This window comes from Festucalex cinctus, chromosome 9 (assembly GCF_051991245.1).
Source record: "Festucalex cinctus isolate MCC-2025b chromosome 9, RoL_Fcin_1.0, whole genome shotgun sequence".
Taxonomy (NCBI): domain Eukaryota; kingdom Metazoa; phylum Chordata; class Actinopteri; order Syngnathiformes; family Syngnathidae; genus Festucalex; species Festucalex cinctus.
This window is the reverse complement of record NC_135419.1, coordinates 1,771,065-1,783,312: the sequence shown is the minus strand read 5'-3', so window position 1 is coordinate 1,783,312 and position 12,248 is coordinate 1,771,065. Positions and strand designations below refer to the sequence as shown.

The 12,248-nt window shown below is 40.3% G+C and overlaps 1 protein-coding gene across 1 annotated transcript in view; it reads left to right on the top strand.

Annotated features, from left to right (window-relative positions):
• The first annotated feature begins 2,575 nt into the window (after window positions 1-2,575).
• The window catches only part of gpc4 (glypican 4), a 33,414-nt gene continuing 23,741 nt past the window's right edge, over window positions 2,576-12,248 (top strand). The window contains exon 1 of the mRNA XM_077532345.1: window positions 2,576-3,346. Within this exon, the coding sequence (XP_077388471.1) occupies window positions 3,190-3,346 (157 nt within the window). The 5' untranslated portion in view covers window positions 2,576-3,189. The remainder of the gene's footprint in view (window positions 3,347-12,248) is intronic.

Below are 12,248 nucleotides of genomic sequence, written 5' to 3'. Positions count from 1 at the left end.
AACTTGTATGCTCACTAAAAAATGTTTTTGTTACGATATTCTTTACTGCACAACCGATTTCTGTTTCATGTGCAGCACTTTGTATACAGCAATGCCTGTTTTTAAAGCGCTTTATAAATAAAGTTGAGTTGAGAAACAGCTTATAAAGCTCAAGATGCTGTAACCATCAACAAATAATATATTAAACTTTTTTTTTTTTTTGCGCAAAAAAAAAAATCGAACGGCTCCCCACGAAGACCCGGTTCCCATCGTTCACAATGACGAGCCGTTCAAAAGATTCTGTTCGCTCGTGAACGTCACATCACTAGTATATTTATCTCGATTGCTCAACCTCAACAGATTTGTTGCTATTTCCGCTGCGAGGCTAATACAGTGACCAGGTGACAAATGGAGCTAGCACCCAGCAATAAAAGTTCATTAGCCTTAATTGTTTTTCTTTCACCTATAAAGCGATCCGCTTACCAAACAAGGCCAAACATGTGACACGGCCATCACTGTAAACACATTTGAAAATCCTTTTTTCTCTGTCTGGTTGCTCTCCTGTAAACTTTTCACACCCTCGGCCGGGCTCTCCGTGCCGCAGATTGAAATGAAGACGCCATCGTGCTCCAGCTGTGCTATTCTCACATTGCAGCTTTTTACATGGAAAACACAAGCTGATTAGGAGGAGATGAGCAAACGATGGCAGCAGAGAGAGAACAGGCAAGCCTACCCAAGGTGCGGTTGGGGGGGTTGTATTCTGAATGCTAATGCATGGCCGGAGAAAGGGCAAACGGGTCTATTGAGATGCAGAGTTCACGTGTTTTCTTAGGGTAATATTGAAGCAATGTTGAAACAGCACACATGATGAGAGTGAAAGGTCAAATTGATGTTAGCGTGAACACCGAGAAGCGCTATCAGGAACCGGTTGCATTTTCTGCCTCCCCAAGTGAAAATGTATTTCATGGTTGTGCTGCTTGACCGACCGTCAAACATTGCGTAAAAATTAAGATAGCGTTATAATTCAGGTGCGTCCATGTGTAAAGGAATTCCCCCATTCCAGCCCAATTTGAAGTGAGCCGGACGCTTAAATTCCTCTTGTCTGATCGAACGCACAAGACATGTCACGTCGCTCAAAGCTCATTCTTGTCTAATTGCCATGGCGCTGGACCATTTTTCGGACCTTTTGTCGGCCTATTAAGGAGAGCGCCACCGGCCCCAAGCGCGCGGCTCCAGCATCCTTCCCGCTGCTCCTCGGCGACCCCCCCGGCTTCCCCTGCAGCCGCCGCAGTCACACCGAATGAATGCGGCCGCCTGAGGAATGTGGACACAAAAGGAGGAATGTCATTTTGCTGAGCGCGACCCCCCAAAACCGACGAACGCGCACGCGCACACAACAGCCCACAAGTCAGGCGTGTTTAGACATGTTTAAAAATCAGGATTATAACTTTCTGATACGCGTGTTTTCCTTTAATTAAGGGACTTTGTTAGGTGATAAAAAAACAAAAAACGCAAGCTGCAATTTATCCCCAAAGCCAACATTTAAGAGCGAGCTCTTGGTTGAAGGGTGTAAGCGAGTAGCAGCTGAAGAATTTGGGGAATTTGAATTTGAATAAAATGTCTTTCAGACCGTTGCACGAGTTTGAAACCTGCTGAAAGTAACAAGCTACAATATATAAAAGCTGAAGGCATCACAGCAGAGGACTTAAAATTGTCCAAATCCTCTGATTTCAGCCTCACAACATCTCACATTTCTGTAGTCCTTCACGAAAGGAGGCCGATGATTGTGTTTCATCAAAATAAGACATTTGCAAACATCTGCTATTACTTTGGAAAACAATGTAACTGAAGCAGTTTCAAAAAGACTGGTTTGTAGTGTTGTTGTTGCTGTTTTAATCACAAACAATACCAAATACACAACAATAGTAAACATAAAGGGGATAAACTGGATTGGACTTTAATGTAAAATAAAATGTGTCCAACTATTCTTATAATTAATGGAATAATCGAAGAAATAATCAATATTAGATTGTGACAGTCATAGTAGGAAGTCACTGCTAAATCCATTGACAGATGATCTTTTCCTGCCAGCAATGTATTGAATAATTTGTTGATTTTCAAACAGGTAAATGATCTTTCTTTTGCAGCAAAATAAATAAATAAATAAATACATTGAGTATGCACGTTTTTGTTAGGTCACATTTTTTCATGACAAAGTGGCAACAAGTGTATTTAGGGAAAAAAATGTTGAAGAACAATATCTGCAAGTAGGCCCTAAATGATGAACAGAAAAGGGGAATCATTTGGGGCAGGCAACAAATGGTCAGACAGATACAGATACCACCTCTTCCTCAATTTGAGCCAGGAAAACCCCTAACGGTTCCTATGGTATCTGAAGTATTATTCTCAATCTCCATCTGGATCCACAGATAAGAACCTCCCAAATCAAGTCAAATGAGAGTTCAGTGATAAGAAATAGTGGTTTGAAATGTTTGTTTATCTAATGTTTCTTCCTGTTATGTGAGGTGAGGTGTTTGTTTGGTTCTACCCAAAGAAATTCAGGCACTCCAGCTCCCGACTCCACCCCTGGTGTTCCTACTCTCCACCCCCCTTTGTCCCCGGAACTTCTCCTCTCTCCTGGGGTGTCTACCAGCGCCTTCAGCCTGCATCTGGATCGCCGTAGGACGTTTTAATCCACTGTCCCGACCCCGCAGAAACCACGGCCTCCTCGCGTGTGGACAGAAGGCGAGAAAAGAAGCGAAAGATTGAAGACCCCTTTTGTCGTCGAGTCCCCCCGCCTGTGGTTATTACCGTCGCCGAAAGTGAGGAGGCAGCTTCTGGGATTCTTGTCTGCAGTCCAAAAAGTTGTTTAAACTTTTCTAAAACTTTTCTTTGGTCTCGTCCTCTTCTTCTTCTTCTTTTTTTTTTTTTTTTTACACGACTCCGGAACTCGACATTTCTCTTTAACACCCTCTCTGGTTGCAGGAATAAGTCAGAGTTGGTGTTTTCGAGAATTTTCGGTGATTTTGATTTTTGCTCTCTCTCTCTTTTGAGTGAATGAAGCGTCTGTTCAGCTGAAGGAAACCAACTCGTCTCCATGTGGACCTTTGGAGTAGCTCGTTCTTAGATTACAGCTTTGCTGGACACTGTTTTTGTCTGTTTGTTGTTGTTTTTTTTTTTTTTATTTTGTTGGTCTGGAAGTGACCCAACATGAAGACGCTGCTGTTGCTGTGTGTGCTTAGCACGCTGGTCGTGTTTTGCGTGTCGGCCACGGCGGAGCAAAAGTCGAAAAACTGCAACGATGTTCGCGCTGCTTACAGCTCCAAAGGCTTCAACGTCAACGATGTTCCCAACAAAGGAGTAAACGGTAAGTTCTAAACATTGTTTTATGTTCGCTTAGAACTTCAAAAAAAAAAACTGTAGTATGAAGGAATGGTTCCCAACATGGGGGTTGGGGCCCGCTTTGGGCCACAGCAATGTTTCTTATGGTCCAGTGGTCACTTAGTTGGCCTTGTCAGTTTATCAACGTAACATCTTATTTGCTGCAGTCTACCATGTAAATTGTGATAATCAACATGAAACCATTTATTAAAAATATTGACTTTGTTCCAGAGTAGTAACAAAAGTGGTAGACATTTAGTTAAATTCCAATTTTGCAGTGGTTATTTTGCCAAGACCGACAACTCCTGAGAGCATTGTTTTGCAGTGAACGGCTCTGATTGGTCAATGGTTGTACGCCGCCTTGTTTGGATGGACTCACCTTGCAAGCACTTAGCTTTGCGGTTAGCATCACAAAGTTAAATCGACTTAGTTGCTAAGAAAGACAAGCTTACTCGCACTCTTGTGACGCCTATCAACGATGCCTCTGCGATGTTATAAAATCATCATTAATTGAGACTTGTGTGTTTAAGAAATTCCTCAAACCATTTTTTGATCCCAATAAAAGTGTTTCCATGACACGTTTGCTAAATACTTATATTTCAATACGTTTCAAAAACCACCTCATGATAGCATAAAATCTTTTTTGCGGTGTATTGGACAATTTTTTCAAAATTTCTGTTTCCTTTACCATATGAGGGTAATGGAAATGCACCGTCATGAATTCATGACCTAGTAAATGAAATGTATAGTAAGCTGGTAATGCATATCATAGTCTATTTTCTGAGGCAAAACAAATTGAAAACTAGTGAAAAGTCAGTTGTAATACTAATTGCACAACTGTTCGATTGCATAACTGTTCAATTCTTCAGTAAACACGCGAAACAAAACTTTGTTTACAACTCCTGACTGGCTGCAAGAAATGGTTTTGAAGCAGTTTTTTTTTTTTTTTTTAAAGGTGCAAAGCGGTACTTGAACCCATGATGCTAATGAAGCAACACCTATGGGGCGACCGCTCGAACCTCTATGCCATGAGCTGATACACATCAACCAGCGCAGAATTTGTACTTGTAGTTCCTGCGCAATTCACGACAAATGAAAGCAGGAGGCAAGCTAGCGCAAGCCGCTTTGACGCCTCTTGTGACGCGTTCTCCAGCTTAGCGAGTGGCTGGCAACACTTCACTGCTTCAGCCAGTGAATATAACATTCATTTAGGAAATACTTGAAGGCAATTCATAACAATGGAGAGGTATAATCGACGCACACAGTGTGCTCCCCATTGAATGAAGCCAGCTTGTGTTTATTTCCAAGCTTCCTCAGTAAAACTCCCAAGCTGGCAAGGAATTCGTTTAGCCTTTGAAGGTAGTGAGAACAGTTTTCTGGATTTTCTGTGTTTTTATACAAAACATTTTGTCAAAGTGCTATTACGATATCTTAAATGTCCTTCTAGTCTGCAATTCAGCAATGCATTGATCAAGTGAAAGCTCAGACTTGTGCAATGTTAGAAAAACATGCAACTGGATCTATGCCGACGTAATATTCGTCAAAACATTTACATGTCAAATATGACACAAGTTATTGTTTAGCAAATGAGTAAGGGCCTTCAGATAAATTGTGTTATCATATAAACTATTGTAGCCCAGCAACAGCAGATCCCCTTTGGCAGAGATAATTGTGAGTTAAACCCAAGTAATGGAAACAAATGGAGGCGACTTTTGCAGTGATGGTTGGAGTGGGGGAGCAGAGTTGGGGTTTGAAATTCCACTGTGCCCCGCATACTTCAAATCCCTCACTTCTCTCATTTCCTTTTTTTAATGGTGGTTAAATGAATATGCACACTTACCCCGACTGTTGATTTCATACCCGTCCAGTATGTTTTCTACTGCAAACCGACATATATTTCAAATGTTGATCAGTGTAATTTTGGTGCCAACAATTTATTTGCCAGTGGTTTTCATTACATCCTCTTCTTCACTTTAAACAAAATGCTTTAGCGTTTGCTGTATAATTCTTAACACATTCATTGCCAGACCAGCAAAAAAAAAAAAAAAAAGCATCATTTGACATCTTTTTCCGTCAATGGCAGTGAATGAGTTAAGAATAAATTACTAATAGAGAATGTGATCTTAGGAGACATTTACTTGGGGATTTATTTTTTTTTTGCGAGGGGAGTAGGAAGACAAGAAAGCTAAGTTTTGCCATTAACATGATTGGAGTTAGGTGTAACTGTCAAATACAGTAAGTAGAGCAGCTTTTGCATACAACTCTATGAGGCAATTGTTTGTGTTCTTACCGTATTCGTTGTGATGCTAAGATTTATTGAGCAGTATTGTGAGCTATACTATGCTTTTTCCTTGCAATAGATTTCTGGTTTTGAGTGTGTGTGTGTGTGTGTACTATGTATGACTGGGCGTTAAGCACAGGCAGTCTCAATGAGTTCCCTTTTGTCATAAATGGAAACTGAGATAATACATCCATAGAGAGCTACAAGTCTCAAGGTTCACTGTCGTTAAAGCGAGTAAGGAGTGTCCACAAACTGCTTTAAAAAGATCAGGTCTTGAAGTGTTGCATGTAGGTGGGTAACAGCAGTTCCAGGTTAATCGACTGTACTGTATGATCTAAACCATAGCTTGAGTTATTATTCCAGAATAACTTAAGCTTCTTTTTATTTAGAGAAGGAAAACATGTCTGCCAGGTGCTGGATAAGTACTTCTTGAAATATTTACTGGCACTCTTAGACTGATAGTAAATCAGACTGGTGGAATATGACTCTTATAAGGAGACACAGGATTCAAAAACCTGCCTTTTACAACCATGGACGTCTTGTGTTATTGTTGGCACGGCGCAGCAGTAGGGATGTTTGTTACCGTTAATGTCACTTTGGGGGCTTTGTTGAGGCCCGACAAGAGGTACAATAAAGATGTTGTATTGCAGTAAAAGTGAAATAGAAACCTCAATTTCTGTTTCAGTGTAGACCAAATTAAGTGATGGACAGTAACAGCAGGCTCCGATTGTGAATTCCTTGTTGATCACATGGGATCGGTCTCATTCCACATTTCACATCCAAGACCTAGTTTCTTCTGTCATGCGGTGATTCTGTAATGTGGTGATTCATTCAAGCCACTTCAGTTCAATGGAAAATAGTGGCTATAGTGTCATTAATTTTTATTGTATTGTGCACAAATCGGCAGTGACTAGAATTGGGATTCAAGTGGGCGTGGAATCGGAACAAATCGCAACAAATCTTGGAATATTGTTGTGGTCAGACCAGAATGTGATCGCGAACTCGGCACGTGTTGTTGTTTGTGAGGAGTGCACGTGTAGTGTAGAGAGATGGTGCAGAAATGTGTAAGCGGGTATGGAAATAGTTAGCCAGCTAGTGGAGCATTAAATTAAACTGTTAATCAGTACAGTTCATACAGACGATCTCAGCAGTGTATCAGTGTCTCTAGACTATCTCTACCGTTACTTTGCAGCCGGCCTGTCTCATTCTGTAACGGCAACAAATGAAATGAGCTGGTCCGAGGACAGCGTCTCCTTCGCTAGCTAGCTAGCTAGCTAGCTAGCATCTGATCCCAGCCAACGAAGATAGATTGACGGCAAAATGTGCAAAAAGCATTCCGGGTTCTATCTATGGCCACGTTATGGCAAGGAATCCTGGTTGAAGTAAGCCAAAAAAATAAAACATAAAACTTAGATTGAGTTAAATGCAGCAGCCAAAATGCACTTTCCAGATTAATATAAAGATTTCAATGAAGTGAATGTGATGCTTTGTAAAGCGCTTTGGGTAAAGTATGGTATAGAAAAAGTCCTATATACAGTCAGTTAGTGAACTCCATTTACCGGTTTGATAAAATTGGATCATTTTACATTTGTTGGACTTTTTTTTTTTTTTTTTTTTAAAGAAAGTTAAGCAGTAACCATTCAATTACATTTCTAAGTCATTTGTTACTGTCAACACAAACAGTGACTCATGATTTAGAGGGCGATTCCAAGCAGTACTTATAAGTGCTATATGTATTTAAAAAAAAAAAAAAAAAAAAAAGGTGGTGTGATTTGTTACCTTTTCATTTTTGTCTACTTTTTAAGTTTTAATTTGGTCTAACCACAAAAGTGTAACCAATACTAAGTCCCTTTGTTTCGTTCTGAACAGGATAGTATACAGTTACACACCTTCAAAGTCGAGTTGCTGTGACTTTGGGCACAATGCTCACCGTTTTGCTCGAATCAACCAAAATGTAGCACTGACGCGCATGTTGCCGTAGGGGCCTGATGTGTAATGCCTTAGTTATGGAACTAAGACAGAGGTCATTCCTTTTTCGGAATCAGTCCATTGCATTATGACTGAATCGCTTTGTGTATGTTCACGTTTAATAAACAGCTCTCAATGTGAAACATTGTAACATTTTGTGGGTGATTCCCAGAAGCAACTCACTAGATATTATTACTCAGGAATTAATAGTGTGTGATATAGAGTCTCCAAATACTGAAGAAGTAACCTTGTGCACACAAAGCCTGTCGGGCCTTTTATTACCCAAATGTCAGTAATTTAGAGGCCCTCCTCAGAAGCACTTTGGCCAAGTATTTTAACTCTAGTGATAATTAACTATTAAACAACCAGCCAAGTGTCTTTGTCTGCCTCACAAGGTCAATCCCATAAAATTCAAAAGGCCATCTTTGTTTTATGTGAATCGCCCTGCGTGTTTTTTCACGAGAAGCTGCTTCAGCTCAGCACATTTAATTTCTATTCCTCTGAATGAGCAACATTTTCAAATAAATACAATGTTGTTGTGTGATGCCAAATGGAAAGCAGTTAAGAAATGTTCAAGAACCACACAATTCTGATTTAGGGTTGTGTTCAACTTTCCTTTCTTATCCAAGTCAGATGAGGTGGAAGTTTTTGGAGGATAAGTTGTTTGAGTCCTAAAATGTCTGAATTGTGCCTCCATTTAACCGTTTTGACACCTTTTAGCAAAGATTTCTATTGACAGTACCCATCCAAGGGAGAAGTCAAGTCAAGTCACAAACTTAGTGCACAGGGAGAAGGGTTACGTCAATATGTTATTTGAGCAGCTACAAAATTTCACGATTGTTATGTCTGAAACGGACTATTCTTTTATGATAGGAATAGGAGATGTATATTGCCCACAACTCTTTACAAACTACACAGAAGACGCTCGAGAGTTTCATACTAGATATACATAAAAAAAATAATTAAAATATTTTAATAAAAATGTACATTAAAACAGTATAAACAAACTTTAATCAATAATCCAGTCTTACAGAACAGTAGTATCATTCAAAGGGACCACAAACATTTGCCTAAAGACTAACATTACTCTCATTCAGGAAAAGAGCAACAAAATATTATAAAATATGGAAATGTGTGAGGCATACATCTTTGAGAGAGAGAAAGTATACAGAATAGAGGAAAGTGCCGGTAAGATAGAGACATAAAGTTGGGTTGCGCTTGACGTGTAGAAATGAGAACTTGATCGTAAACAGGCTTTTATGTTCATTTTGGGATCAGACGGAGGCAGGTGTGACATTTTACTTCCACTCTTGTGTTCATCGGGAAGTATGATAAATTAACTGAAAGTGAAAATTAGGTTTGTTTGTTTTTGTTTTAATGATGTTATAGAAAAGTTATGCTCCCGATCTTAGGTTCAGGTTGTATAGATGAGAAGTTTGCTGTGAGAAGTGAGAACAGTATTTTCTTTCAGAAAAATAGACAACTACATCTTCCAAAGCTTGGGGAGAACTTGGAGTCAACCTGAGTGTGAGAGTTAAAAAAAATCAAATCAAAACAAACACTCAACATGAGAACAAAGATGAGATGATCTCCGCACAGTAACCGTTTAGTAAAGTTTAAATATTATGAGGCAGAAGGCATGAGGGGAACCTGGCTCTTACTTCGACCATCTAAAAGGCGAGTGGGATTCTTCTTGCTTCACGTGCCTGTCAGCTCCGCTCTGTTGCTCCCCTCTCATCAGCTTCCTGAGAACGCAGCAGAGCAGCTCAGACATCAGTGGTTCTCTGGATGCCAGCAACTATTTTCCATCAGTCCAGAACAATAACAGCAAATCTTTGTCCAGAAAAAGTCCAACACAAGTTTAAAAATATCAAGATTTATATGGCAATTGCTATTCCAGGCTTTGGAAAGCCCTCTTTTCTTTAACCAGTAGAACTTGGAATGAATTGGAATGTTAAGTTTCCCCTCTTAAACTTGCTTAATATGCTCTATGTGCAGCATGAGTTCGAGAGCAGCGTACCCACTTGTGAGTCCACAACTCTGCATCTTTTTTGCTTTGGCCAGAACCTCTCCAAATGGCCAAGTGAGCGAGAGATCATTGGGGGGGGGTGGATGCAGTGTGTGGGAACAATTGAGTACCTCCTTATATGCTAGCCTGCCTAAACCCCCCCCTCGCTCCTCAACCACATTCCAAACCGGACCACCAAGACCCACACACTGGGAACCCCAGAGCTTCGAAGCACTCGGCAACAAAGAGCTCTGGAGGAATTGACCGAGGCATGCAGGGGGGGGGGAAAGAAAAAGAAAAAAAAGAGTGGGGTATTTGACTGACGGGAAAAAAAGTTTGGACTTGGGGCAAGTTGATCTCAGTGTCCTGGAGACAAATAGGCAGAAGCCAGAGAGCACACATGCACATATGTTTGTGTGACTCACTGCAACTGAAAGCACGAGCTGTGTGACTCAACCGACTGAGATCATGCAGGCATGTTCTTGCGTATTGCACCCACCGTGTGCACCTCTTCATAACTTTGCTTGATCTTTTAATATTAGTTGTTAACCTGAGTGGCCGCAGTGTCTTACTGTATTAACTTTTTGGATCTGAGTGAGTCAATGGCAGGTTTCACATGGAGCCTATTAGGAGGAAACTGAATGACCAAACACATTTAAAATGCTCCATGTAAACACTTCAATCGGAACAAAAGGGCCAGATCCGAATGGAATTTCATTCGTATTCACAGGGGTGCTATAGTCCTTTTGCCAGTCCGAAACAGACGTCATGCTTTAGTTGGAACAGCCGGGCTGCATCTGGTCTGCGCGAGCTCTGTCTTGATGTAAATGCGTAGTGACATCGTCGTTTACGCACTTGAAATGGCAGCGTCTTACCAGAGTCAGTCTGCGATGGGGGAACTTATTATTATTATTATTATTATTATTTTAATCAAGCTGTTGCTTCAATAAAAAGTGTTAAAATAATTGCAACTACTGTGCTAAACAGACAAATGAACGATCATGGCTATAAAACGGCTGTTCTGATTAACTCATTTGATCCCAATAACATGTAAATACGTTGTTTTTTTTAATGTTCTAAGTGTCCTAAAGACGTATTTATACGTTTTTGTTGTTGTTTTTTCTTATGCTAGAGAATACAAAATGCTTTGATGCAGCCTCTCAACTGCAAAGAACGGTTGCAGAAATGTTAGTTATTACACAAACGGCCAACAGGTGGCAGCAGAGCAAAGGAGATCAACCAGGGCCATGTAGAAAAAAAAAAGCTCAATTACTTAAAATTTTGAATAGATTTGTGAAAACTGATGAAACTTAGCTCTCTTCTAATGCTAATTGCTGCAAAACCGAAATAGATAGAAACATACTTTTTTTTTTTTTTTTTTTTTGCAAAATCAGTCAAAATCCAATAAAACAGCCGGGAGCGAACGAAATTGCTTCTGTAAAAATGGCTGCGAGTGAATGAGTTAATGTAGTGGTGCATGTAACTTAAACAAAGATCTCAATCGGCAAAAAAAAAAGTCTCCATGTAAAGCCGGGTTATGGATACTTGGCATGGCCTTGTGGTTTGGTGCACTAAGGTACTGTGCTGTACTGTACTTCTGAACCCCCAATGTTATGACCCTCTAGTCTAGTCATGACAGGCCCACCAGTCCATATAACCCTGTTTGTTTGTTTTTTATTTCATTCATTGGCGTCAAATCCAGAGAAATGGGTACACATTTGTCTTCGCTTTTAACTACCGGAACTCTTGTGTGAATGATCCCAGATAATTAATCTCAAAGCCTCAATAACGGCCTTCATAATTTAGAAATACTGCAGTAGAAAGAGGCGTCCAGGGCTGTTACACCTATTAAACTATGACTTGATCTATGCATTATTTGACTGCTGTTGCTGTTGAAGTCCCTTTCTACTGTACATGAACTGCTTGGATTAGAAACAGTTCTCGGCTATCTGTACTCCTTAACATCTCCCCTGTGTTGATCACTTCATGACTTTTGTTACTCTGCCACAACTCCCTCACTCCAGTCATGTCATTACTGTAAACTGTAATAAGGGAAAATTCATGATTTCAAGTTCAACTGGCTTTCATTAAAGCTGCTCTGGCATTTATTGCGTATGTCAGTTGTAATGATCGTGATTGGGATTTGTGTGTTTTGGTTGATATTTGTATGAATTGGAAGAAAAGGGGAGCAGATCCAAGTTCTTGCTTGGGTGTTTGGGTTGTAAGCGAGTGCTGGTTCCTGGCCAGACGAGTTGTAATCCCCGCTAATTACTCCCAAATCCTACATCGCATCACCCTCTGACGAGGTCCTCGCTCGCACTTAGCTCGCTTTTCAAAACTGCAATTTTAATCGATTTCCTAATATTTATCTAATCCTTCTGTGTCCAGCTTGGGCTCAGATTGATTTAAATATACAATTCTAGTGAGAACGGAACAGGAGGTTTTCATTGGGTTTATTTTGTCAAAAAAACAACTCCCCCCAAAAAAACTTTCGGGCGGGGTCTTGGCTGCCGAACATTTTTGAGCTTGACTCATGAACCGATGCCATGTTTAGAGCATAACTGAAATGTAAAACATGATGAATACAATGGCAGGCTTCCTGCTGGCGAGAGGCAAAAGAACCTCACACAT